Raw genomic sequence first — 25,705 nt, 5'->3', positions numbered from 1 at the left:
GAAAAGGCAGACCGTGATCTGGGAGTAGTTTGGCTTTTTTTCCAAAAGTAATGGGAAATTCTCTCTCCACCCCCTTTCTCGCAAGCCCACTTCCAAGCACCGTCTAAACATTAGGACACCACCCGAGCACGCAGGTGCTGTGAGAGGGAAAACTGAGGCTCCAAGAGAACAGACTAAAGAGCGCGGAGAGGGAGGGACTTCTTGGCTCGTCGCGCCTTCAGCCCTTTCCTGGAAAGTGCGTGGGTCTCTCTGTAAGCTTCAGTCTCTAGCTAGAAGGGCCAGGTTCGGACCCAAGTCCTGCCCCTGCGCCGCGCACCCCTCGCCCTTCGCCGCTGTCGTTCGAACTTGACAGCCCGGCTGCTCGCGACCCAGCAACCTCTGGGGCTGCAGTCTCAAGTTCTCTGTACCCTTTAGACCCACCAGCACGCCTTTCGCGACTCCCCATTGGCCCGACGCTCTGCCTTTCTCCTGGACGGGCCAATCACGCTCTCAAGACGGACAGCCTGGCCCACCGCCCCCTTCCCCGGGGAGGGGGAAGAAGCGGCGCTCGTGGATTGGCTGCCAGCGGAGGAGCAAAGCTAGGCGAGTGCCTATTGGGTGGGTCGGCTCGGGAGGCGGGACGCGGAGGGCGCGGGGTGGGTCTCCGAGTCCAGAAGGTGAGAAACGTTGACCCGGCCTGCGGACCCCGCCGGTGGAGCCGAGCTGCGTGAGTCCGACGGCAGCGGGTGAGTGACTGCAGGCCTCACTTGCGGAGGGCAGGCCCGGCTCCCTCCGGCGCCTTCCGGGTAAGGCCCCGCCGGCGCTGCGGTGGGACCGACCTCCCCGCCTGCCGCTGGGGGAACCGAGGCTCCGCGGGGCCATCCGGGGCCGAGGGGACGCGGCCGGGGCAGGACTCCTGCCCGCGCCCGACACAAGTGGCCAGGGCCGATTCCACCCTCCGCGCCGAGTGCCTGCATCACTCCTGCTCGGCGGGTGTTTCCCCAAGAAGGAAACAGGCGTGAAGCTTGAGAGTCACACAGCCAGCGAGGCTGGGCTGCGGACGCACGCCCCCCGGGCCACCTCGAGGGGGTCTCAACAGACCGATTCGCTCCGCAGGTGGCCGCCCATCGTGGGCCGCTCCTCCGCCCGGCCTCGGGCTTCCTCTGACTCGAGCTGCGTTCTGCATCTTCACCACTCCCCTAGAGCACCCCCAAACTCTTGTCTCCAGCCCCGACCCCACCCCAACGTGTTTCATCTCCTCTGCCTCAATCAGGTGGGCTCGCCAAGGAATTAGCCCACCCTCTGCCGACTGGAAACCAGGCCCGCCTACCCCCTCCTCTCCGTCCCCGCTACCTGGACTGGACCTTGCCCTCCCGGCCTCCACCTCCAGTCCAGCCCCACAGGCGGCCAGCGAGGCCTCCCTGTTTTCTATTTTCAAAACTTTCTTGTGGAAGTTTATTACATGTGTAGGGAAAAGTACAAATCACAGATACACAGCTCACATAACTTCACAAAGAGTGTGTGAACAGCATACAAACGCAGAAACCAAACAACCCCCATGCAAGGTCCCAGCCCCTCCTTCATTACTGCTGCCCAAGGACAACCATTATCGTGACTTTAATGCCACAGATGGGTTTGGCTAGGTTCTTGCCTTATGTAAACGTTTTACTGTATTGTATTCACTGTATTGTAGTTTACTGTATTGTGTTTACCTGACTGGACAACCTGTTTACACACTCAAAATTTAAGAGCAACAGAGTCATACACACAGTGGTCAAACATCCTTCACACTCTGCCCCTCAGAGACCTGTCACTGCAGAAAAAGCTGCTCGCCAGAGAGCAAATACAGATTGCAAATACAGATTGCATCAGTAGGCAAGCTTTTTTTTTTTTTCCTTCTTGCATTTTGGCACAAATGGGAGCATTGTTTACACACACTGTTTGTTCTGTCCCCACCCCCCACCCGGTTAACATCTCTCAGACACTTCTCCACGGTGTTACTTAAAGGTCTTCCTTGTGATTACCAGTGCCCTAACCCTGGATGTTTGGGTTTATTTCTGTTCTTTTGCTCAGGGAGGGGTCTCATAGTGAATAACCCTGTCCCATAATGAATAACGTGTTACTGCACAGGCATGTCTGTAGGGTAAGCACTTAGGCTAAACACTTAGTGTGAGTTCTCTGGGTCACAGGGTTTGTGAATCTGTAATTTTGAGAACTGGGGGCACATGGTTCTCCCTAGGGGGTGCTTGCTGCCGTTTACACTCCTACCAGCCCAAAGGGGAGCTCCTGCAGAAGCCTGGCACAGGCTTTCCTACATTCCAGCGCTCCGCCCGCTCCTGACCGTGTCCCTCCGTCTGTTGGGGGAGTTACCACCAGGAACCAGAGTGAGGAGAGCTCTCCAGGTGGAGCAGCTGCCTGGGCCAAGGCCCTGAAGGGGGATGTGGCAGTCTGGCGCCTTGTGGGAGGAGGGTACCCCTTAGTCTTGAGGACAGAGAAAAGCCAGGAGGCCTGGAGAGCTGAGGTGGGGTGACAGGGTCAGCTCTGTGTTTTCAGAAAGATTGCTCGCTCTCCACTTTCTCCGGGAGAACTCTGCCAAGACAGAGTAGCTTCCCCAGAAATCCTCACCCTGGCCACAGCTGTGATTACACAATGAAGTAACACAGTGTGGTTTCATTTTTGAGGGAGTTTCCCTTCCATTTGTATTTCGAGACCAAATTCCCACAGCATAAAATCCACCATGTTAGCCATCCACTAGGTTTTAAACTTTAGATATGACACATGTAGGAAACATTTTCAGTGGTAGATGTGCTCAATTTAAAGAATAACCAAAACCAGCTGTGGGACTCCCCACCTGACACTAAGACTTGCCCTGAGCGAGGGTCGGCCAGCTTGCCCTCCACTGGGTGCCCGGGCTGCAGGGCCTTCGTTTCCTAAATAAACTAACAAATAAGTGAGTGACAGGCAGAGATGGGGGGAGCTGCAGACACAAGCCAGGACTCCCCATTTGTGCAGCAGTTCAGGGAACCAGAGACACAAGTCTCTGGGAACATGGGCTGGGACCGTGCGATTCGGGGTTTCCAGGGCCCTGATGGGGAGAGGGGGCAGTCACCCCTCTAGTCCCCGCAGCACCTCCGCCTTCATGGACGCCTCCCCCGGACCTCAGTGTCCTCCCCTTTAAAAGGGCTGCTGGCCAGGTGGCTCTACCAGTGCTCCCCTTAATTTTTACATTGCTTGCTTTCTTTGTTTTTTCCATTTATTTTTATTAGTTGGAGGGCTTGCTTTCTTTTTAATGGTGCGAGGGACTTCCCTGGAGGCCCAGGGGGTTAAGACTGTGCCTCCAATGCTGGGGGCACGGGTGCCATTCTTGTTTGGGGAACACATGCCACACAGTCAGAAATTAAACAAAATAAAAATAATTCAAAAAATTAAATTGTGCCAAAATACACATGACCTAAAATTTACCATCCTGACCATTTTAAAGTGTACAATTAAGAGGCATTTTGTATGTTCCTAATATTGTGCACCCAGCACTGCTATCTGGTTCCAAAACATTTCCATCTCCCCAGATGGAAACCCCCTGCCCCTCTTCAGGCTCTCCTCTGCCCCACCCCCAGCCTGCTCCGTCTCAGTGGACGGTCCATGTAAATGGATCCATGTAAAGGGACTCCTGCTCGGTGCTGTGACTCGACAGCATCACGGTGAGGAAATCCGCGCCATAGCATGTCCGTGCTCCTTTCCTTTTCGTGGCCGAATAATACTCCACGCCGCGGGTACCCCAGCCTTTCATTCTAAGACCCCAAGGCAGCGGGGTTCAGCTAGTGAGTCTCACGCGTGGGCAAACTGCATTCAGAGAGGCAGTCAGACCTGAGGGATCGCAGGCCGGGGGCGGGGGGGCGGGGGTGCAGCTTTGCCTCAGGACCGCATCCCGACCCCTCAGGAGCTGGCCGTGCCCTCCGGCTGGACACTTCAGAGCCTCAGTCTCCTGCAGGCTGCAGGAGGGTCACAGTGGGAGTCTAGGGTGTGAGTGCGTGGACCCCGGACATGCAGAGAAGCCCCCTCTGAGCCTAACTGCACTCCCTGGGCCCCTCTGCCCACCCCAGGACATGGCAGCTGCGAGGCCCGCTTTGGGCCGCGTCCTCCCCGGATCTTCCATACTCTTCCTGTGCGACATGCAGGAGAAGTTCCGCCACGTTGTGTACTTCCGCCAAATCGTCTCTGTGGCTGCGCGCATGCTCAAGGTACAGCGCTCCTCCCTCAGACCCGGGGGTCCAGACCCCCAGGCCCTCCTCCCTCAGACCAGGAGTCCAGGCCCCCAGCCCCTCCCCCTCAGACCCCGGGGTCCAGGCCCCACACCTCCCCCCTCAGACCCCGGGGTCCAGGCCCCACACCTCCTCCCTCAGACCCGGGGGTCCAGACCCCCAGACCCTCCTCCCTCAGACCAGGAGTCCAGGCCCCCGGCCGCTCCCCCCTCAGACCGGGGCTCCAGCCCCAGCACCTCCCCCTCAGACCGGGGCTCCAGGCCCCACAACCTCCCTCAGACCCAGGGTCCAGGCCGCCACACCTACTCCCTCAGACCTCCGGGGGTCAGCCCCCACCCTCCCTCCCTCAGACCCGGGGCTCCGACCCCAGACCCGTCCCCCCCTCAGACCCGGGGGTCCAGCCCCCCCTCCCCCTCAGACCCGGGTCAGGTCCCCGGACCCTCCCCCTCTCAGACCTGGGGCTCCAGCCCCACACCTCCCCCCTTCAGTAACCCGGGGCTCCAGCCCACACCTCCCCATCAGACCCGGGGGTCAGCCCAACACCTCCTCCCTCAGACCGGGGCTCCAGCCCACAGCTCCCCATCAGCCCGGGGGTCCAGATTCCCCGGCCCCTCCCCCTGCAGACCCGGGGGTTCCAGCCCCCACACCTCCCCCCTCAGACCGGGGCTCCCAGCCCCACCTCCTCCCTCAGACCCGGGGGTCCAGCCCCCACACCTCCTCCCTCAGACCCGGGGCTCCAGACCCCAGACCCTCCCCCCTCAGACCCAGGGGTCCAGCCCCCACACCTCCCCCCTCAGACCCGGGGCTCCAGGCCCCGGCCCCTCTGGGCTCAGACCTTCGCTCCTCCGCCCCCCACCCCAGGTGGCCCGGCTGCTGAACGTGCCAGCCGTGCTGACTGAGCAGTACCCGCAGGGCCTGGGCCCCACGGTGCCCGAGCTGGGCGCTCAGGACCTGCAGCCGCACACCAAGACCTGCCTCAGCATGGTGCCTGCGGTGCAGCAGGAGCTGGACGCTCGGCCCCAGCTGCGCTCCGTGCTCCTCTGTGGCTTAGAGACACAAGCCTGCATCTTGGTGAGACCCCCACTGACGCTTGGGACCTCCTTTCCACCTGGGACCTCCCCACCCTGAAAACCCAGAACCCTGGACACTCCCCTTCCTGACCCGTGGCTCCCCTCCTGACCTGGGACCTTCACCTACACTCAGGACCCCCTGGGCTTTCATCCTGCGAGGATCCCGCTATAATCCCCACCCCTCCTGCCCTGATCCGCCCTCATCCCACCCTGGCCCCCGTCTCCTGGCTGGGGTGGCCCTGACCTCTCTCTGCCCCTAGCAAACGGCCCTGGACCTCCTGGATCGCGGGCTGCAGGTCCACGTGGTGGTGGACGCCTGTTCCTCCCGGAGGTGAGCGTCTTCTCAGGGGTGGGGTGCGTGTGGGTTGGGTTTGGGCCACCCAGGGAGAACCCAGGGGCGGATCCTTGCTGAGTTCATCGGGTGTCTGGGCGTGCAGACCGAGATGCCGACACCCTCTCCCTCACCCCCTCAGCCAGGTGGACCGGCTGGTGGCGCTGTCCCGGATGCGCCAGAGCGGCGCCTTCCTCTCCACCAGCGAGGGGCTCATTTTGCAGCTCGTGGGCGACGCCGCCCACCCTCAGTTCAAGGAGGTACTGGGCCCCCTCACACCCGACCTCCCCCTTCTCCCACGCAAACAGCAAATGCCTTTCCAGCTCCCACGGTACAGCGGCAGAATACATCCGGGAATATAGCGGCTGCCGCCCCCAGGGGAGACTGCAGGTCAACACCATACATCCAGGAGCAGAGAAGCCGGCTGACCCTAAGCGCTGTAGAGAGAAAGCAGGGGAGGGGCCGGGTGTGCCAGGACGGGTTGCTGAGGGCGGTCCAGAGGCCTCCCAGAAGAAGGGGACTTTAGAGGGAGGTGGAGATGGAAGGGAGCCACAGGGACCCTGTCCACAGCGCCCCCTGGCCCTTCTCCAGCATCCCTCCTCCTCCTCCAGTCTTTGACACTCAGGTCCAGCCTCCACAGCCACCACTCACGTGGACTTCCCAGTACCCAGGTCTGACTGGGTAGCCCACGGCTTCGCACCTTGGCCCTTAGAGTAATGGAATATGCCAATATCCCAGTCCTCTGAGGTCTGCCCCTTCTCCTCTTAGATCAGGTCTGTTGAGCATTTACTGAGCACCTACTGTGTGCCAGTCAGTGTGGCAGGTCCAGGGGCAATCGCAGAAAAAGACAATCTGTATTCAGTTTCACATGGCGGCCAGGAGCTGGGGAGGGAATCTGTGGGGTGTGTGAGAGATGAGATGGGGGCCTGCCGCACAGAGGCCCCTCCTGGGGGTGGCCTTAAAGCGGAGACCTGACTGGGGGCGGTCAGCAACCGGTCATCCGAAAAGCATTCTTGGCAGAGTGGACAGCTAGGGCAGAAGCCTGGACGTGGGACTAAACTTGACTTATTCAAGGAACCACAGCAGGGCACGGTGAGCTCAGGGTGGAGGAGGGGCGGGAGGTGGGGAGGAGCCAGAGCAGAGCCTTCCTAAAGGTTTTGTCGGGGTTGCACCTGGGAGCTGGACACTGTCAGATCTGTGTGCCCTGCTGGGCGGCTCATGGACATGGGGTAGGAAGGAGGGAAACGAGGGTGGAGGCAGCAGGATCACAGGCCTGACTCACTTTTATTTTGTAACTTCTGTAGGTTAGCATGAGAGGACTTGGTGGTGGGCGCAGTGCGTGAAAAGGTAGCCCAGAGAGGCTCCAGGTTGAGCACGGCTGCTGAGGCTGTGCGCTGATGGGGGAGGGGGTGGAAGGTCAAATGACCACCAGCATCTAAGAAGCAGTTGCATAAGTGCATCCAGAGTTGAGGCGCAAGGCATGGGCTGGACCTGAGAGTTGAGAGGGGAGATTACTTAAGAAGCAGGAAGCCCCAGGACAGTCAGTCACCCTCAGTGGTCGAAGCTGCCAAGGTGGGCCCAGGCGACAGATGATCAGGCACTAACCCTGGTAGCTGTGGTGAAAGGGGGATCTCCAGCAAAAGTCTTGAGGGGAGGGGGCGGTTAGTTTGGCCAGTTACTGCCGGGGGCGGCCAGGGAAATGCAAATGGATCTGTCGTGGAGACGGGAACCCCTGACTCCCCGCTACAGGTCCAGAAGCTCATCAAGGAGCCCAGCCCTGATAGCGGACTGCTGGGCCTTTTCCAAGACCAGAACCCCCTCTTCCGCTGACCTCGCCACCCTGCGCTGAGCGGAGACACCCTCTTCTCCTGTCTTCGGGACTCTGGCAGGCGCTCTTTCTCCCCCCGTCGCCGGGTCCCGAGAGTGGTGCAGTCCACCGGGAGAGCCGCCCCCTTGGGAGGGCGGTGGGTGCCGCCTTCCCATTGGGCCGCAGCTCCCGGAAATGCAAATGAGGCTCCCGGAGCCGGGCGAGGGTTGGTCGAGCCGGGTTGGAGGCGGGGCTCGGCCCCGGGCCACTCCAAGGGGCGGCGTGGGGGAGAGCGTCGCAGGCTGTGTGGGACCCGCTCGCGGAAAATAAACACTGATGTGACTGTGGGCCGAACCATTCTTGTTCTGGGGGGTGTCCCGGGGGCGACCGGGGCCCGCGGGCGGCGGGGGAAGAGGGGTCCCCGGCAGGTGGGGAGGGGGTGGTGCCTCCGCTCAACTCCGAGCCGGCGGCGCGAGGCAAAGGCGAGGGCGGCCACTCACATCTGCACCGCAGCCGGCGCGCATCTGCCCGCAAAGGGACTGCCGGCCCGGGTCCCCGACACGCTGCCGGCCGCCCCCCAGGCAGCGCGCGCGCACACGCCCAGCCGGGTTGGCTCGCAGACACGCGCTCGCTCTGCCTCCCCCGGCCGGCCCCCCACGTCGCCGCCACCCCCCGACTCCCCCTGGGTCCCGCATCCGGAAAGTGAGGTGAGCGCGGCCGCACCCCGGTGCGGAGGGGGAAACTGAGGCAGGAGGGAGTTGGGGACGCGGAGGAAGGAAGAGACAGGCATGCGGATGAATAGATGGACGGATGGATGGGAAGGACAGATAGCTTCATCTGAGTGGTCCCTGCTCCCCTAAGACGCAGGAGCCCGGGGATCCGCATGAGGGCTCCCAGAATTCTACAGCCCCCTTGGAAATCTGGGAGTCGGGACTCAACGAGCCCCCCAGCCAAGGCCCCTCAGCCCTTTTAGATTCTCAGGCTCCCCCACCCCCACCCGCAACCTTTGGGGGCCCAAGAAGGCAATCCGAGTCCCCCAGTCCCCCGGCGTCAGAGCTCTCAGCGAGACCGCCCCCACTGGGGAATCAGAGCATCTCCCCCCGGCCCCCCGCCCCTGGATCCCAGATCTCGCTCAGAAGGCCGGGTCACCGGACCCCGCGTCAGAGCGCCCAGGGCCCTGTCTCCACAGGGACCTAGGAGTCCCTGCTTCCCCCTCCTCCAGGAACCCCTGGGACTGGGCGCCAGCGCCCCCGGCCCCCGCCTTCCGGATCCAGGTGTCCCCTCTCCTCAGCCCCCAGCCTGAAGCCTCGCGTCTCGGAGGCCGCGCTCGCGTCGCCATGGCAACAGGAGTCTATTTTGCGCTGGGAACACACAGCTCCCGTCGCAGCGCGCCCCCACCCCGCCCCTCTAACCCGAGCCTGAGTGAGAGTGAGGGCCCGGGGAGGGAGATGGGTGGTCCGGGTCGGGGGCGCACAGAGACACTCACAGGGTCAGAGATCTGTAGACAGCAAACCTGGGAAAGAGACAGAGATGGAGACACGCAGACGGAGGTAGCGGGAGACGGGGATGTGAAGAGAAGAGACTGGCGGGCCAGAGGGGAGGAGGGAATGCTGGCACGCGGAGGAGACGTGGGGCAGAGACGGCCGGATGCAGAGATGCGCTGAGACACGTGGAGAGAGCCGGGCTAAGAGAGCCCGTGACCCCGGGCACCGCCCCGCAGAAATGAGACTGGCCGGCGGGCCGAGGGAGGGGCAGTGGGGCGAGATCCCGGGAGGAGGTCAGGACCGGGAGACGCAGAGACTCGCAGAGACAGAGAGCGGACGGGAAGGCCTAGGCACCCGGGCGGGCCGCGGGGGGTGCGTGGGAACCGGCCGCGTCTTTCCCTCAAACCCCGGCCCCCGGGCGGCGAGCTGGAGGCGGGGCCGGGTCCCTCCACCCCGCCGCCCCCGCCGGGAGCTGGGATCCCCGCCTCCCGCCCGGACCCCTGCGGCCGGGTCCGCCTCCTCTTGAACCCGGATCCCCCTCCTACTGCCTGCTCTTCACATCCCTACCCCAAACCCACCCTCAACTCCAGACATTCCCGGGAGGCCCGCCTGCTTTCGCCTTCGGACCCCCGCACCCTCAGCGCCCACCTGCTCACCCCTCTCCACCGCCCCGCAGCCCGAGATCAGGCTTCTGACTTTCTCTGGGTCTCCTCCCTCTGCGGGTCTGTCCTCCTTCTCTGGCTCTCTCTTTCCTTCTCTCTCGCTCTCCTTCGATCCCCAGTTCTCCGGGTCTTTTCTCCCCGTCACTGCTCGCCCTCCGGGCCTGTGCCCTCCCAGGTCTCTGTCCTCTTTTCTTTGAATATTCTTTGACTATCTTCAGTTTCTTTGAAGGGAGAAGAATATCCCTCTTCTTCATCTCTGTTCTTCTCTTCCTGGGTCTCTGTCCCTCTCCCCAAGGCTCCGTTTCTCTCCCTGAGTCTTTCTCTGGGTCTCTGTCGCCCTCTCTCTAACCCTCTGCCCTCACCCTCATCCTGTTCTCATTCTCTGCTCCCAGGCATCTCACGAGGCAGTCCTTGCCCCCCCAGCCCAGCTGACAGGGTCAGGAGAACGGTGGGGTGGTGAGGTGTGGGACGCAGTGCTGGCAGGGCAGCAGGGGGAGGACGGGGCTCTCCAGGAGCGCAGGGACCCCGTCTCACACTGGCTCCCCAAGCTCTGTGCCCACATCTGTTATCTCTCAGCTCCTGGACTAGGATCCTGGGTTCTGGCCCTGAGCTGCTGGCTGTGCCCGGGGCAGGGAGGGAGAAGACGGCTTGGGGGGAGGAGGAGGATCGTGCCTTCCTGTGTGTGTATGTGTCCGGGAGGGGGTGCTGTCTGGGCGTGTCTGATGGAGGGTCACATGCCTGCTTCTAGACGCTCCACCGTGGGGTTTGCACTGGCGTGTGTACCCACGAGGCTGCCTGTCTGGCTGGGATACAAGTGTCCACGGTCTACGGGCGGTGGCAGCGTGTCCAGGTGCAGCTGGCTGGGGCGGGTCTCTGGCCATGTCCTGGAGCTGTGTGTGGTCCCAGGGTGCCGTGATGTCGAGACTGTGTCTGACTGTCGGGTGCTGTGGGCAGGAATGCCCATAGACGCAGGGCTGTGTGTCCACAGGGAGCTGTTCTGCGTGTGTGTCGGGAGGAGGCTCGGGTGTGCTACCAGGATGATACTGGGTGTCCTTGCATGTTGTGTCCGGGACACCACGTGGGTGCCCTGTGTTCTGTGTCACTGTGACACAAGCTCTGTTGTGTGTCCGTGCATAGTTCTGTGAGGCAGAGGAAGAGCCAGTCCCCTGTATCTGTGCATCTGGCCCAGTGTCGGCAGGGGCAGGTGCTGCAGGGCAAGAGGTGGGACGCAGGGGCGAGAGGCTCTGGGGCCCCGCTGACAGAGGGGCCGTGTGTGTGTGTGGCTGGGCCTGAGGGGGTGCCCCCGCTCCTCCTGCCCCACTCCCTGGAGCTGTCAATGACCAGGAGTTGGAATTTCCCTGGGAATGCGCCTGTGTGTGAAGTTGGAGGGGACCACGGCACTCTGTCAGCAGAGGGAGAAATTCTGTGATGGAGCCCCACCAGAGGCTTGGCACAGCGCAGGCACCGAGCCTGCAAACTACTGGCCCATGTGCGGCAGCCCTTGGCCCTGTGCAGCTCCCCAGCACCTGTGATTTAGCAGGCAGATGGCTGCTTGTGTGTGTTTGGAAGGAGTGCCCCTTCCCACAGATGGATGCCTCCCCACCAGCATGCCTTGAGAAGGAGAGCCAGTCTCTCTGCCAGACCCTCTTGTGCAGTGCACAACCTGCCCAACCGTACACAGCAGCCCTTGTGTGAATGAAGGAATCCACTTCGTCACGTGCATCTGTCACTCTCCCAAGGGCTATGTCTGCGAGCATGAAGGCCCGCATTTCTCTGTGTGGAATAGAGGCATCCACCATCTATGGGCGGCGGTGCCCTGAGTTCAAAATCTAGCTGTCACACCATCTGATGTATATCAGTTGTTTCTTTTGTTTCTTGACTGTAGTAAAATATATGTAACACAAAATTTACCATTGTAAGTGTACAGGTCAATAGTATTTAATGATGTTGTGTGACTCCCATCACTGTCTAGTTCCAGAACATTTTCATTACCCTCAAGGGAGGCCCTGCCCCCACTGAGCAGTCAGCTCCTCTTCCCAGCTGCCCTCAGCCCCAGGCAACCACTTATCAGCTTCCGTCTGCATGGATGTCACTGCTGTGGACATTTCATCTCAATGTAATCATCGGTATGTGACTTTTTGTGTCTGGCTTTTCTCTCTGAACGTCCTCGAGGTTCTTCAGGATGTAGAATGTATCGGTGCTCCATCCCTTTCGTGGCTGAGTATTATTCCACTGAATGGCTAGACCGCATTTTGTTTACCATTTGTCAACTGATGGGCACTTGGGTGGTCTTCCATTTGGGGCTGTCGTAAACCATGCTGCTAAGGACATTCATGTTTTCAACTCTTTGGGGCAGATTCCTAGGAGTAGAACCCCTGGGTTGTGTGGTAACTCTAACTGTGTGTGTGTGTGTGCTGGGCCACGTCCTGCTGCGTGCAGGATCTTAGTTCCCAGGCAGGGACAGAGCCTGTGACTCCGGCATTGGGAGCACAGACTGTCGACCAGCGGCCCACCAGGGAAGTCCCTACATGTTTAACTCCGGAGGAGCTGCCGAAATGCTCTCCGGAGTGTGGGCCACGGCACTTCTCAGATCACAGTGACGCAGCGGGCGGGGGCGTCCAGAAGGCAGTGAGCAGGGGGTGCAGGACAGGGGCCAGAGCAGAGCTCAAAGGGAAGGTTGAGGCCCCACGGGGACGCGGGCGGCGCCTCAGCCTCCCACAGCCCTCTCCGCATCCCAGCCCCCAGCAGCCTTTGATAATGCCGTGGAGCCGAGATACACGTGCACTCAATGGGGAGGAACAAAGGGTAAAAATAACAGCGAACAGACATCTATTAAACTAGTCCCACCCACCCACCCTCACTCCCACCTCCTCACGCTGCTTTTATTTCTTCATGGCCTCCTTCATAATTTCTTAGTGTTTCTTCATAATAGTTTTCAACGTGTATCCCATTGATACGTGTCTGTGTACTGGCTTTGTCTCTGTGCCAGAATGCGAGCCCCATAAAGACAGAGGCGGAACCCTGCAGTTCACCCACCACTGTCCCCCCAGCCTCAGTACACACTGCTGCAGGAACCCACCTGCCGGCCTGTAGACACGGTGGGGCCGTCCCGTCCATCTGGCCCCTCTCGTCCTGCGTCCCCTCCAGGGGGTACAGCACCTGCACTAGGCCAGGTGCTGCCCGAAGCCCTCTGACTGCGTGCTCGGTCGCTCAGTCGTGTCCAACTCTTTGCAACCCCACGGACTGCAGCCCGCCAGGCTCCTCTGTCCGTGGAATTCTCCAGGCAAGAATACTGGGTGGGTTGCCATGGATTCGTCCTTCCAACCACCCAATGATAGCCACCCTCACCCGCAGTTTACAGATGGGGAAACTGAGGCACATGAGGACTTAGGTGTGTCCAGTGTCAGGCACCTGGCAGGTCTGGGAGAGGAACCACTGCTGCTCGGGCTTGCCAACTGTGCAAGGAGACACTTCAGAGCTGAAATTGTAAGACCCTGTGTGTGTGTGTGTGTGTGTGTGTGTGTGTGTGTGTGAGAGGGGTAAGGGTGGGGGGTGGGGCAGAGAGAGAAGGGAGACAGAGGCTCAAGACCTTGACTATCAGACCTAAATAAAGGAGAAAAGTAAGCCTTGAGGGAGCTGAGGACCATAGGGGTCTAAGCCAGCAGCTCTAACTGGGGGACAAATGTGCCCCCAGGGGAACACTTGGCAATGCCTGGAGGCATCCTGTGTTGTCATGATGCGGGGTGGGGGGGTGTGAACGCTGCTGCCCCCAGCAGCTGCTGCTAAACACCCCACAGTGCAGGGAGGGGCCCTCAACAAAGTGCACTCCGCCCTCTGTCAGCAGTGCCCGGGCCTTCCTCTGATTCTCAACTCCGATCTCTCTCTCCTCCCCGTCTCCCCACGCCCCCCTGCGCCCCTCTCATTGCCGCCCTTGGTCCCTGTCTCCCCTTGGCCTCTCCCTCCGCCCTCTCCCTCGCCTGCCTCCTTGGTTTCTTCTCCCTCCATCCCATCTCTCCTCTGGTTTTTGTCCGTCCCTCTCATTTCTTCACGCCCCTGTCCACTTTCCCTGTCTTTCCTCCCCATTCATCACTCTCTGACCCTCTCTGCCCATGATCGTTGCTGTTCCCCTTCCGTGGCATCGGGGCATTCTTCTGTGGCTCCCCCATCACCGACCACTGCCCCCGGGCCTGGCCAACCCCGGGCCCGTGCACATCCTCCCCTTTTCCGCCTCCTGGCTCCTGCCCGCCCCCCTCCCCGTCCTTCTATCTTCCCTTGGGCTGCCTTCCTCATCCTTTCCCGCCACCATCTCCACATTTCTGCACCTCTGGCGCCTTTCTTCCGTCCACCGTTCCAGCCTCGGTTCTCCCCCCAGCCTGGCTGCCCCGGCCGAGCTCCTGCGCTCCCCATGCCGGCCCTCCTGCTCCTCGGGACCCTCCTGCTCCTGGCCTCGACTACCGGCCAGGCTGGGGCGCGTCCGTCCAACGCCACGAGCGCCGAGCCCCCGGGTCCGCTGCCCGCCCTGCTGGCGCACCTGCGGCGCCTGACCGGGGCGCTGACGGGCGGCGGGGGCGCAGCGGGCCCGGGGACCAACGGCACAAGAGCCAGCACCCCGAGCTCGGCGGGCGCTGCTGCACGGGCGCCCCCTCCGGCTGAGCTGTGCCACGGCTACTACGACGTCATGGGCCAGTACGACGCCACCTTCAACTGCAGCACCGGCTCCTACCGCTTCTGCTGCGGCACCTGCCACTACCGCTTCTGCTGCGAGCACCGCCACATGCGCCTGGCGCAGGCCTCCTGCTCCAACTACGACACGCCGCGCTGGGCCACCACGCCGCCGCCGCTGGCCGGGGGCGCCGGGGGCGCTGGGGGTGCGGGCGGGGGACCTGGGCCCGGCCAGGCCGGGTGGCTGGAAGGGGGCCGGGCGGGGGGCGCTGGGGGGCGTGGGGGCGAGGGCCCAGGGGGCAGCACAGCCTACGTGGTGTGCGGGGTCATCAGCTTCGCCCTGGCCGTGGGCGTCGGCGCCAAAGTGGCCTTCAGCAAGGCGTCCCGTGCGCCTAGGGCGCACCGGGAGATCAACGTGCCCAGGTGTGTGTACTCTGGGGCCGGGGCGGGGAGGGGGAGCCTGGGGGCGGGGCTTGGGCAACGGGGGCGGGGCCAGCATGGAGTGAGGGGGGTGGGCCCGCATGGCCAGAGGCTGAGGCAGCCTCCCGGAGCGCAGAAGCCTTGAGATGGGAGAGGCCTGAGAATATAGGTGACTTAAGTGACAGGCTAGGGAGTGACGAGGTAGGCTCAGGTCTTCATTCAGCAAATATTTCTTGAGCGCTTTCTGTGAGCCAGGAGCTGGGGGCACAGCGGTGAACAAGACAAAATCCCTGCACTGACGAGTAAACCTAGTTCTAATCCCAGGTCAGTCGCCTGCGGGCTGTGTGACCCTGGGAAAGTTGCTTAACCTCTCCGTGCCTGTTTCCTGTGTCTGTACAGTGGGGCTAATTATTGTTCCCCGCACATTCGGACAGCAAAGAAGATTAACTGGGTTGATTCATGTCCAGTCCTGGCACATGGTAAGCCCTCAATAAATGCTGGCTACCGTCATCATTAAGAGAGTAAGCAAGCAGTGTTAGTTGCTCAGACGTGTCCAACTCTTTGGGACCCCATGGACCATAGCCCACCAGGCTCCTCTGTCCATGGGATTCTCCAGGCAAGAACACTGGAGTGGGTTGCCATTTCCTTCTCCAGGGGCTCTTCCCCACCCAGGGATCGAGCCTGGTCTCCTGCATCGCAGTCAGATTCTCTACTATCCAAGCCGCCAGGGAAGCCACGCACAGGGGCAATGTACTTTCAGATGCTGATAACTGCTGTGAAGAAAAGCAGTGTGACGAGCTGTGGGTGGGAGGGGAGGTGCTGTTTTACGTGAAGCGGTCAGGAAAGGCCTCTCTGAGCAGAGACCTGGAGGACAAGAGAGAACCAAACAGGTATCTATGGGAAAGGCACTCCAGGCAGAGGAAGCCGTAAGTGCAAAGGCCCTGGGGTGGCGTGTTGGGAGGACTGTGAGGAGGCCCACGACACTGGGCGCAGTGCATGAGGAGGAGGTGGACAGAAGCGGGCAGAGGGGGGCTCAGCCTCAGTGTGACGGGGAGCCACTGGAGCGTCCTGAGCTCCGTGTGAGCCACCTGACCCCTGGGCTGTGCATGAATTTAGACTGCAGGAGACAAGGGCAGAAACGGGCAGGTCAGGTGGATCCATGGCGAGAGACAGGCTGCTAGCCGCAGAGGTGGTGACATATGGTTGGGATATATTTTGGAGAGCGAATCCAGGGGGTTACTAAGGGCCATTGAGGAAAGACAAAGAAGAGCCAAAGGTGATTCTAAGGTTTTATCGCTATGGAGAAGGCAGCGAAAGAAACAGGAGTTAGGTCCCAGGTTCGGGGTGGGGACAGGGCCACAGAGAGGACGCTGTGGGAGGGACCACACAAGGGGTAGGGTCCAGATGAACTGGGGAAGTGAGTCGGAGGGACCTAGAGGCAGGCGGCGCTCAGACTGACGCTAGCAAGGGGCGTGGCCAAAGGCGAGAAGCCGAGCTGAACTAAGATACCCGCAAAGGTGAGACGGGGAGGGGAAAGAGGCCTGCGCCCTCCCTCTCTCCATCCCTACCCGCAGCCCCCAAGCCACTGACCATCCCTCTGCCCCTTCCAGGGCTCTGGTGGACATTCTGAGACATCAGGCGGGGCCAGGGGCCCGCCCAGACCGGGCGCGAAGCAGCTCCCTAACCCCAGGGGTCGGAGGCCCCGACAGCATGCCGCCGAGGACGCCCAAGAACCTCTACAACCCCGTGAAGCCCTCCAATCTCGGTGAGCGAGAGGCGGGGCTGCGGCCGCCCTCGGCCCCGCCTCACCCCTGTGGCCCCGCCCCCACGGTGGCCCCGCCCCCCACCGCCCCGGCCTCTGCCTTCCTCAACCTTCCCAGCGGAGCCCTGTTCCGGACACTGCTCCGGACGCTGCAGTGAGCCCGCCCCACTCCCTGACCTTCCGTGGGCACCCTGGGTGGGCACCGCGGGCGCGTGGACGGTTTCTCAAGCCACTGCCCCTGAGAAACTCATGTCAGACCACCCAGCAGCCGGTGACCCAAAAGGACGCAGGTAGCGACTGAGTTAGAATGTCTGGAGCCAGACGCCTGGTTAGAATTCTAACTCTACCCCTGTGACCTGGGGCGACCGGCTTCAGTCTCTGGGCCTCATTTTCCTCACCCATAAAATGAGCATCAGAGGAGGGCTCGCCTCACGTCACCACCGTTCTTACCGGGCGTGGCCAGAGCATCGGCGGAGAGGTCCAGGAGGCTGGGAGAGGGCCAGAGGGTCTCGTCTGAAGAGGCGGAGGAGGCGCCCTCAGAAAGAGATCTCGGGGCAGTGGCCAGGGGACGGAGGGGAGTTTCTTGTGCAAGGGGAGCTCAGCTTGTGAGGCGCCCAGAGCTGAGGCTGGGGAGAGGGTGGGCAGGCACCTCAGGAAGGGCCCCGAGTGCCAGGCCGAGCTGAGTAGCTCTGTGTGCCGAGGGCAATGGGGAGCCAGGGAGGAGTTTAGAGCGGAGAGGGGCAGAGCCTCGAGTGGGCAGGACTACGGAACCCGTGTGCAGGGAAAGAAATGAGAGGAGGAAGGATCCGGAGGAGGCTGGGACGCGGGTCCAGGCAGTAAAGGACGCGGGCTGATCTGAGGTCAGGAACGCAGAAGAGGAGAGGGCTTTGAATACTAGTGATGAAGAAGAGACATTTGACCTGGATCTGGAGGGATGAGCAGGGAGGAGGTCTTCAGGCAAAGAAGGGGAGGAAGGGGTTCAACGCGCGGAGAACAGCGGAACAGCCCGTGCAGAGGCCCTGTGGCAGAACTGAGCTCGACCACTGGGCATCAGAGGGAAGCAGGGCTTGAGGGGAGGGGTGAAAGATGAGACTGGGGGCAGGTGGGAAGGCCTCAGAGGCCGCCCCCAGCTTAGACTGTGTCCCATCGGTGATGGTGAGACCGGCGGAGGGTTTCGAGCAACAGAGGGTGTGTGTGTGTGTGTGTGTGTTTCGAGCAACAGAGGGTGTGTGTGTGTGTGTGTGTGTGTTTCGAGCAACAGAGGGTGTGTGTGTGTGTGTGTGTGTATGTGTTTCGAGCAACAGAGGGTGTGTGTGTGTGTGTGTCTGTGTGTGTGTAGCACCGCGGAGACGCTGGTCTTGGAGCTGGGCTGAAGGCTGGTTTGACGATCCAGGAGGGAGAAGGAAGTCAGGGCAAAGATTGCAGAGCTGGGGGCCAGGAAGACGCGAGCAGGGAGCCCTCCACACGGACCAGGACGGGGCGCCAGCTGGGCGCCGGCAGCGGCAGTGACGCCCTCCCCTCTTGGTCCCCACAGATAACCTGCACCACAACTACCTGCACCTCAACGTCAACAGCCCCAAACACCACGCTGCCACGCTGGGTACGCACCCGGGGCGGGCAGGGCTCCTTCCCTCCTCACCTGGCACTGAGTCGGAGCCAGGTACCCTGATAGGGCAGGGGTGAGGCCGTGGGAGCGTGTCCTCACGGACCAGCTGGGTAACCCAGGAGCGGTCCGCGGGAAGCGGCCTGGAGCGCGCCCCTCCTGCTTGGGGCGGGGCACAGAGGACGTGCCGGCTGCGCCTTCTGCTCCTTCCCCAGCCAGGAGCTCCTGAGGGGTCGTGGGGGGGAGTGAGCAGAGGGAGCTTGGACTGCTGCAGCTTTGAGAGGCTGGAACACCAGGCTGCTAAAACTCCAAGGGGGCGGGGGACGGAACCGCGGGGTCCGAGGGAGCAGGCCCGGACTGACCCCGGCCGTGCCCTCTGCCCCAGACTGGCCTGGACTGACCCCGGCCGTGCCCTCTGCCCCAGACTGGCGGGCCATCCCGCCGCCCAGCCCGTCCTTGCGCTACTCCACGCTATCCTGCTCGCGGTCCTTCCACAACCTCTCGCATCTGCCCCCGTCCTACGAGGCCGCAGTGAAATCGGAGCTCAACCGCTACTCCTCTCTCAAGAGGCTCGGTGAGTCCCGGGGAGGGGGTGGTGGTGGTGGTGGGCTGCTTGGGCGGCGGGGCGGGGGCAGGGCCTGGGTTCAGGACCCTGGACAGTGGCCCGAGCGCCTTCTCAAGCTCTCGATTCCCCGCTTAGGGTTTTTTTTTCCTCCAAGTGGGCTTCCAGAAAGACCCAAGGTCATTCTGCATCGCAATGAACTACTTGGGGTGCTTTTCATAAATGCAAATCCATGGTCCTCCCCGCAAGATCTATTGCATTCATCAGGACTTGTGTTTGCAATTAATAGGAACACAATTAAAAAAAAAAAAAAAAGGTAACTATGCTGAAACAGAACTTTAAAAAAAAAAAAGGCAACTACATTGGCTTGATAAGGCAAATTCTGTGTGCGGCAAGCTTCAGGTGTGGCTGAACCCAGGTGCTGAAGAGCTAGCACCAGGATTCCACGTCTCTCAGCTCCGCTGAACAGTGGGCTGGCTTCATTTTCAGAAAGAATCTCCCCCTGTGATGGCAAAGACTGCCCTGAGAGAATCTTCAGGGCAGTTCTTACCAGAAGAGTCTCTCCCAGTGATTGCAGCAAAAATCCCAAGCCTGAACCCCACTGACCAAGAAAGGGTCATGAGCTTGCCCCAGAACCAATCACCATGACTCTGATTGGACATTCCTGGTAGTGGAGGAGGCGTCACACATTTTAAACTGAGATTCACAGTCAGAAAGGGTTTTTATACTGTGTCTCATAAAACCTACGTACACCGGCAATTTTTTAATTACAGCCAAGTTTTGAAACTTGCTATTGTGGACATTTTTAAACACGTTCAAGAGCAGACAAACTGTAAAATGAACCCCTAGGTTCCTATCACCCAGCTTTAACATTTTCTTATTCCCTCCTTCCCCCACCCCATCTTTTGGTGGATTATTTCAAAACAAATCCCAGATATTATGTCACTTCAACCACTGATATTTCAATAACACACAGAGCTGAAACAAAAATCGTATGAATGGTACTCACCCTTATTCTCTTGATGGGCTTCCCTGGTGGCTCAGACGGTAAAGCGTCTGCCTGCAGTGTGGGAGACCTGGGTTCGATCCCTGGGTTGGGAAGATCCCCTGGAGAAGGAAATGGCAACCCACTCCAGTACTCTTGCCTGGAAAACTCCATGGATTGAGGAGCCTTGTGGGCTACAGTCCATGGGATCGCAAAGAGTCGGACATGACTGGCCAACTTCACTTTTTTCTTATCTCTTATTGTGGGAAACTTTCTAATAATTTTCTATCCTATTTCATTTTGCAAAATACTGTCTCTACCCACAACACTGACTTTACAATCCACGAATGGGTTGAATCGAAAAATACTTTCTACAGGATGAAAGAGAAGGAAGTTTCCTCAAAAAGCAAGAGCTGGGTTCTACACACACAAAAAAGGCTATTCCCAAGCGATTTAAAAAGCAACCCCCCTCCTCATCTACGGCCCCATCACTGCAAGCTGGGCCTGGGAACATGCATTCTTCTAGCCTGACTGTTCCCACTGGTTAAAACCGTGCCCCTGCCCAGGCTAATGCCCAGGAAGTTCCCGGTGATGTCTGGAATTCTCCAGGGCGGGAGCCCAGTGCGGGGAGAGGCAGAGGGTTGGCCCTGGGAGGTGGGCAGCTTCTGGGCCGGCTGGGGCCCCAGCTCTGTGGTTTACCCCTTCTCCTGCAGCCGAGAAGGACCTGGACGAAGCCTACCTGAAGCGCCGGCACCTGGCAGAGGTGCCCCGTGGGACGCTGCCCCTGCACGCGCTGCGGCGACCCGGCACGGGGGGTGGCTACCGCATGGATGCCTGGGGCGGCCCCGAGGAGCTGGGCCTGGCCCCTGCGCCCCACCCGCGGCGCGTCATGTCCCAGGAGCACCTGCTGGGCGACGGGGGCCGGTCGCGCTATGAGTTCACGCTGCCGCGCGCACGCCTCGTGTCCCAGGAGCACCTGCTCCTGTCGTCGCCCGAGGCCCTGCGCCAGAGCCGCGAGCACCTCCTGTCACCCCCGCGCAGCCCCGCGCTGCCCCCGGAGCCCGCCGCGCGTGCCAGCTTGGCCGCCTCGCACTCCAACCTGCTGCTGGGGCCCGGGGGCCCCCCCACGCCGCTGCACGGCCTGCCACCGCCGCCCGGCCTGCACGCGCACCACCACCACGCCCTGCACGGCTCGCCACAGCCTGCCTGGATGTCAGACACCGGCGGGGGTGGGGGCACGCTGGCCCGCAGGCCACCCTTCCAGCGCCAGGGCACGCTGGAGCAGCTGCAGTTCATCCCCGGCCATCACCTGCCCCAACACCTCCGCACGGCCAGCAAGAACGAGGTGACTGTCTGAGCGTCCGAGGCCGGGCCGGGGGCTGGGGCGCTGTGGCCTGGGGCCCCCATCCCAGCCTGCACCCCCCGCCACACCTGGCTGGGGGGCCTGGAATCCAGACCTGCGGGGGCCAGGAGGGCTACCTCCAAGGACACGGTTTTGGACGAAATCCTCACGAGAGAAAAAGTTTCCTTCTGCAATGTCACAGCAGATAAGATCCTCCTCCTACGTCACAATCTGAGGCAGGGCCTCCTTCCCATGACGTCATCACAGAGGAAGAGGCCTGTATGTGAGGTCATCAGTAGCAAAAACGTCTGTGTTCATCACAGGGACAAACCCTGCTTCCCATGAGGTCATCGCAGAGGAACAGGCCCACTACAGTCATCGCTGGAGGCCGTGTCTGTGCTCCACGGTGTCATCACGAAGACCTCCCTCCGGTGACGTTGTAAGAGGAACAATGCCTTGTCCCATGACATCATCCCAAGAGACCAGGAGCCCTCCTGTGATGTCACTGCACAGATAAGTCTCACCCTCTGATGTCGTCTCTGGCACCAAAAGGTCTCTGTGGACATCATCGTCACCAGGAAAATATTTCCTTCCAAAGAAGATGCCTCTGTCTATGAAGCCGTGCCTGCAGACAAAGCCATCTTCCCGGGACGAGCCACAGGGGAAAGCGCCTCGCCAGCCACGTCCTCACGAGACACAAGGCCTCCTTTCTAGGACATCACCACGGGGGCTCACTTCCTTCCTGTGACACCGTCGCCAGAGGAGCTGGCTTGCCCTGTGATGTCATCCCTGGAGAGGGCAGCCCGCTCTGGGGCCCTCTCCGGGGTGAGGCCCTTCTGCACTGCAGCACCGGCTCTGCCTGCACAGAGACTGCATCCCCATGAGACACATCCACTGCGATTGCCCAGCACCCACAGGCGGGCCGCCCAGAGCCCGTGGCTAAGCTGGGGGCCACCAACGAAGGGCCCGGTCCCGAGATGCTACCCCGGGCGTCATCGCTGAGCGGCTGCCCTGTGGGGAAGCTGCAGCCAGAGGTGACAACCCACCCCTGGCGCGCCGGAGCTGTGACGTCACCACCGGAGACACTGCCTGCTCTGGAAGGCCATTCCATGTGACGGTGTCACCAGAGTTTCTGCCTTGCCCCACCATGACTTAGCTTGGTTGCTCTCTCCCCTGACCCTGGGGACAAGCCGTGAGGGATTTCCACCAGGCCCTCCCCTCAAGTGAGGCTGGGCCATGGGTCCTCCCCCCATGCAGGGATGTCACCTCCTGGTGACTCCCGGAGTACAGCACGCACCCCCAGACTGGCTTCTGCTCCCAAGGAGGCCGCTCCACTGCTCCTGGAGTCCTGGGGACTCTCAGGCAGCCCCATGCCTCTCTGCCACAGCTACAGACATCATCACCTCCGCAAACAAAGTCCTGGCCTCCTGCTGGGGTGGGGGTGGGGTGTGCCTGCATTGATGTCATCGGCACCACAAGACTTCCACCACCCATGGCGGCACTGCACCTGGGGTCCCGTGGTAACCATGCCTGATGATGATGTCATTTCCCAGGGTTCCCTATGATCTACGGCATATTCATCTCCCAGGATTCACCACAGCTGATGATGTCATCATCCCCCAGAACCCACCATGACCCGTGATGTCATCACCTTCCAGAACCCAGTATGGCCGACGGTGACATCTTCTACCAGGATCCACTAGGACTGATGATGCCCCAGTTCCCCACAGACCCCCACAGTTGTGCTGTCACCATCTCCCAGGATCCACTCCAACCGTGATGTCTTCATGCCCCAGGGTCCACCTTAGCCATGGTGTCATCACCTCCCAGGATCCAATTCAGCCATGATGTCACCAGCCCCCAGCATCCATGAGAGTCAATGGTGTCCTGGAACCCATGACATCCACCATCACCATCTCCTGGGATCCACTTCAACCTTGGTACCGTCATCCACTGGGATCCACCATAACTGTGACATCATCATCTCCCAGGATCCAGGACACCCAATGATGTCATTTATCAGGAACCACGTCAACCATGCACCATCACCTTCCAAGATCCATCCCCTTGGGAGCCAAGTACTCGGACAGCTATATTTCAATTGTCTTGTGGGGTCACCTACAGTCGTTCCCTTTAGCGGAACCAGCACAATACATATTCTTTTCCCATTCCCTCAAAAAGAGTGTGGGGTGGGGCTCCCTCTGATGACATCATCCTACTCCAGCCCTTCTTGGTGATGTCACTGCCTTGCTCCTGACTCAGGCTGATGCCTGCCTCAACCCGACCACAGACTTGGCCTTGGTCAGTCCCCCCTCACCCCTGGGTGAGGGCACCAGTCCCTCCAGATAACTGCCCTTCACCCAACCATCTGATCGGTGACAGGGTCAACACAGAGACCTCTTACCATCCCCAGAGGGAGGCCTTCCAGTCCTTGGGTGATGTCACTGCCCCAGTCCCATCCCTGGCACCGCATGCCATGGGCCTAGGCCAAACTCTCCCTGGAGACGCCCGGGGCCAGGCCAACAGCTGCTGACATCCCCAGGACCTTCAGTGGTGTCTGCCACTGCCTTGGTCCCTCGTCCCAGGAGGGCACGGCTGGAGCGCTGCGGGGCAGGCTGCGCTCTGCACCTCCCCAGGATGGCAGATGAGTGCCCTGCTCTCCCCTTGTCCCCTCACCCTCTGGGGAGCCCCCAACACCCAACGCACAATTTGCCCCAAATTCTCTTTGTACATAGCCATGTTTGGGGGGCGGCCATTCCCCCACTCTTAAAGGGCTACACGCCCCCTCTCCCAGCCCCGAGGGCCAGGTCGGGGGGCCTCTTCTCCCTCCTCTGGGCCGCCCCCCTTCCTCTTCTCTCTCCCCACAAATAACGGCACCTCAGCTCATCCCTTCTCATCGGGAGCCTGGGGCAGATAATTGGCCCTCAACTCCCACCATGGTCCCCTGGAGGAGGAAACGGCAACCCCCTCCAGAGCTCTTGCCTGGGAAACCCCATGGACAGAGGAGCCTGGAGGGCGATACTCCATGGGGTCTCAAAGAGTCGGACACGCCTGAGCAACTGAGCACACACAACACGGCTCCCACCACACAGGGCTCCCAGTCTACCAGGGCCCCAGTGGCAGTTTTTCAGCCCCCTGCTTGCAGCTGCTCCCTGCAAGGGCCTCAACACGCCCAGGGTCCCTACGGCAGACTGTGACTTCCCCCAAAAGGAGCCGGCTTGAGCTCCCCCAGAGCCCCGCCCCTCCACTCACCACCCCCAAGGAGCACTCAGCCTTCTCCAGCCCCCACATCTGCAGGGTTTGGGGCCTCTCATCTTCTCTTCACCCCCTCCCCTTCCACTTGCTCTTTCCTGGCCTGGATTCCAGGCATCTCGCCCCCCGCCGCCCACCACACATCACTCACTCGACACAGGCTGCCTCACCCTGGGGCCTTGACCTCTTATCTCAAATAAGCCATAGTGGGGAGAGGTCTCGAGGTGGGTGAGGAAGTGGGCCTGTCCTGCCAGACCCCCTTTATGCTTCCAGAGCTGAGACCTTGCCATCTGAGTCTCCCCCCTGCCCTGCCTCCTTGTACATCATACAGGCTTGTGCGCGCACGTGTGTGTACACACACACACACACACACACGCACACCCATTCCAGTGAGGGGACAGTGGAGGGCAGTATGGAGAGAAGATAATCCATTCTGGACCAAAAGACCTTCCGCAGTTCTGCCTGCTTCCTTACCCCTCCCCACCCTACTCCTCCACCCAACACCGGACTCTTGCCCCAGCTCCTTGGTGAGGACAGCCAGCCAAGCTCCAATTGGTATTTTCTCTTTTTTTAAATAAACAGATGTTTTCCTGATCCCCAGCCTCAGGTTTACTGTGGGGAAAGGACGGGCTTCCACCTCCGCACGTGCAGGTCACTGGGGAGTGCTGTGGCCGAGGCAGGGTGAGCGTCTAAGTGTCTTTGCAGCTGGGTGGTCAGGAGTCAGGCATGGGGCTGCCCTGCTCGGTGCTTTTAAATCCTTGATTTCTTCCGACGTGTCTTGACTCTGAGCGGGTAAGCGTTTGTTTGCAGATTCTATTTATTTGCACCTCCTCACATCGAAGTTTTTGACTGAATATCATTAAAGTGTGTGTGGGGGGCGGGGGGCTGCTGTGTCAGTTTCCCTAGGCAGTGGGAACATAGTACCACACTCGGGGCAGCTTAAACAGAAGCGCATTCTCTCCCCGAGCTGCTGGAGGCCGCAGGTCTGAGAGGGAGGTGTGGGTAGGACCCGCTCGCTCCTCCTGAGGCTGGGTGGGAGGATCTGCCCGTGCCGGCCCACCCCAGCTTCTGGGGGCTTGCGGGCAGTGCTGCCACTCAACACATCGTCTTCCCTCTGTATGCCCATCTCCTTGACGAGACGGCACACTTCATAAGGACACACACTGGTCATGACGGATTAGGGCTCACCCCAATGATTCTCCGTGCAAAGACCCTAGTTCCAAACAAGGTCATATTCACAGGTCCTGGAGGTTAGGACTTAAAACATTTTTTTTTTTTTTTTGGCAGGAGGACGGGACAAAATTCAAGCCATAACAAGACGTGTGACAGAATACAGTCTAACTGTCAGTTTTTATGATAACCAGGAAGCATTTTCCACACCTTTCTCTTCCCACCCAGTGCATTAACATATATGCATAGTGAAGACAAAACTGTTCCCTCCTTCTGTCTCAGGAGGTGCCCCGAAGGCAGGGTTTTATGAACTTTAGGAGTTCTACCTAAAGGAGCATCTAAATGCTTGTTTATC

The 25,705-nt window shown here is 60.6% G+C and overlaps 2 protein-coding genes across 8 annotated transcripts; both read left to right on the top strand.

Moving 5' to 3' along the window:
* Positions 1 to 583: 583 nt before the first annotated feature.
* ISOC2 (isochorismatase domain containing 2) lies at positions 584 to 7,793 on the top strand. 2 transcript variants are annotated; one of them, XM_043436360.1, is made up of 6 exons: positions 584 to 725; positions 4,080 to 4,217; positions 5,100 to 5,309; positions 5,569 to 5,639; positions 5,782 to 5,899; positions 7,389 to 7,793. In XM_043436360.1, exons 2-6 carry the CDS (start codon positions 4,083 to 4,085, stop codon positions 7,467 to 7,469), a joined length of 615 nt encoding a protein of 204 aa, XP_043292295.1. In that variant the 5' UTR covers positions 584 to 725; positions 4,080 to 4,082; the 3' UTR covers positions 7,470 to 7,793. The 2 variants fall into 2 exon arrangements, with proteins under 2 accessions (XP_043292295.1, XP_043292296.1); XM_043436361.1 differs by lacking the exon at positions 584 to 725 and adding an exon at positions 1,103 to 1,252.
* Positions 7,794 to 8,028: 235 nt separating this feature from the next.
* SHISA7 (shisa family member 7) lies at positions 8,029 to 24,774 on the top strand. 6 transcript variants are annotated; one of them, XM_043436355.1, is made up of 6 exons: positions 8,029 to 8,153; positions 13,965 to 14,677; positions 16,285 to 16,439; positions 17,971 to 18,036; positions 18,425 to 18,613; positions 20,300 to 24,774. In XM_043436355.1, exons 2-6 carry the CDS (start codon positions 13,998 to 14,000, stop codon positions 20,941 to 20,943), a joined length of 1,734 nt encoding a protein of 577 aa, XP_043292290.1. In that variant the 5' UTR covers positions 8,029 to 8,153; positions 13,965 to 13,997; the 3' UTR covers positions 20,944 to 24,774. The 6 variants fall into 6 exon arrangements, with proteins under 6 accessions (XP_043292290.1, XP_043292287.1, XP_043292286.1 ...); XM_043436352.1 differs by lacking the exon at positions 8,029 to 8,153 and adding an exon at positions 12,087 to 13,078 and having other exon boundaries at positions 13,947 to 14,677; positions 18,464 to 18,613; XM_043436351.1 differs by lacking the exon at positions 8,029 to 8,153 and adding an exon at positions 12,087 to 13,078 and having other exon boundaries at positions 13,947 to 14,677.
* The last annotated feature ends 931 nt before the right edge of the window (positions 24,775 to 25,705 follow it).

This window comes from Cervus canadensis, chromosome 18, assembly GCF_019320065.1.
Source record: "Cervus canadensis isolate Bull #8, Minnesota chromosome 18, ASM1932006v1, whole genome shotgun sequence".
NCBI classification, from domain to species: domain Eukaryota; kingdom Metazoa; phylum Chordata; class Mammalia; order Artiodactyla; family Cervidae; genus Cervus; species Cervus canadensis.
Note: the sequence above shows the minus strand (reverse complement) of the source record. Positions and strands in the feature narration are given on the sequence as shown.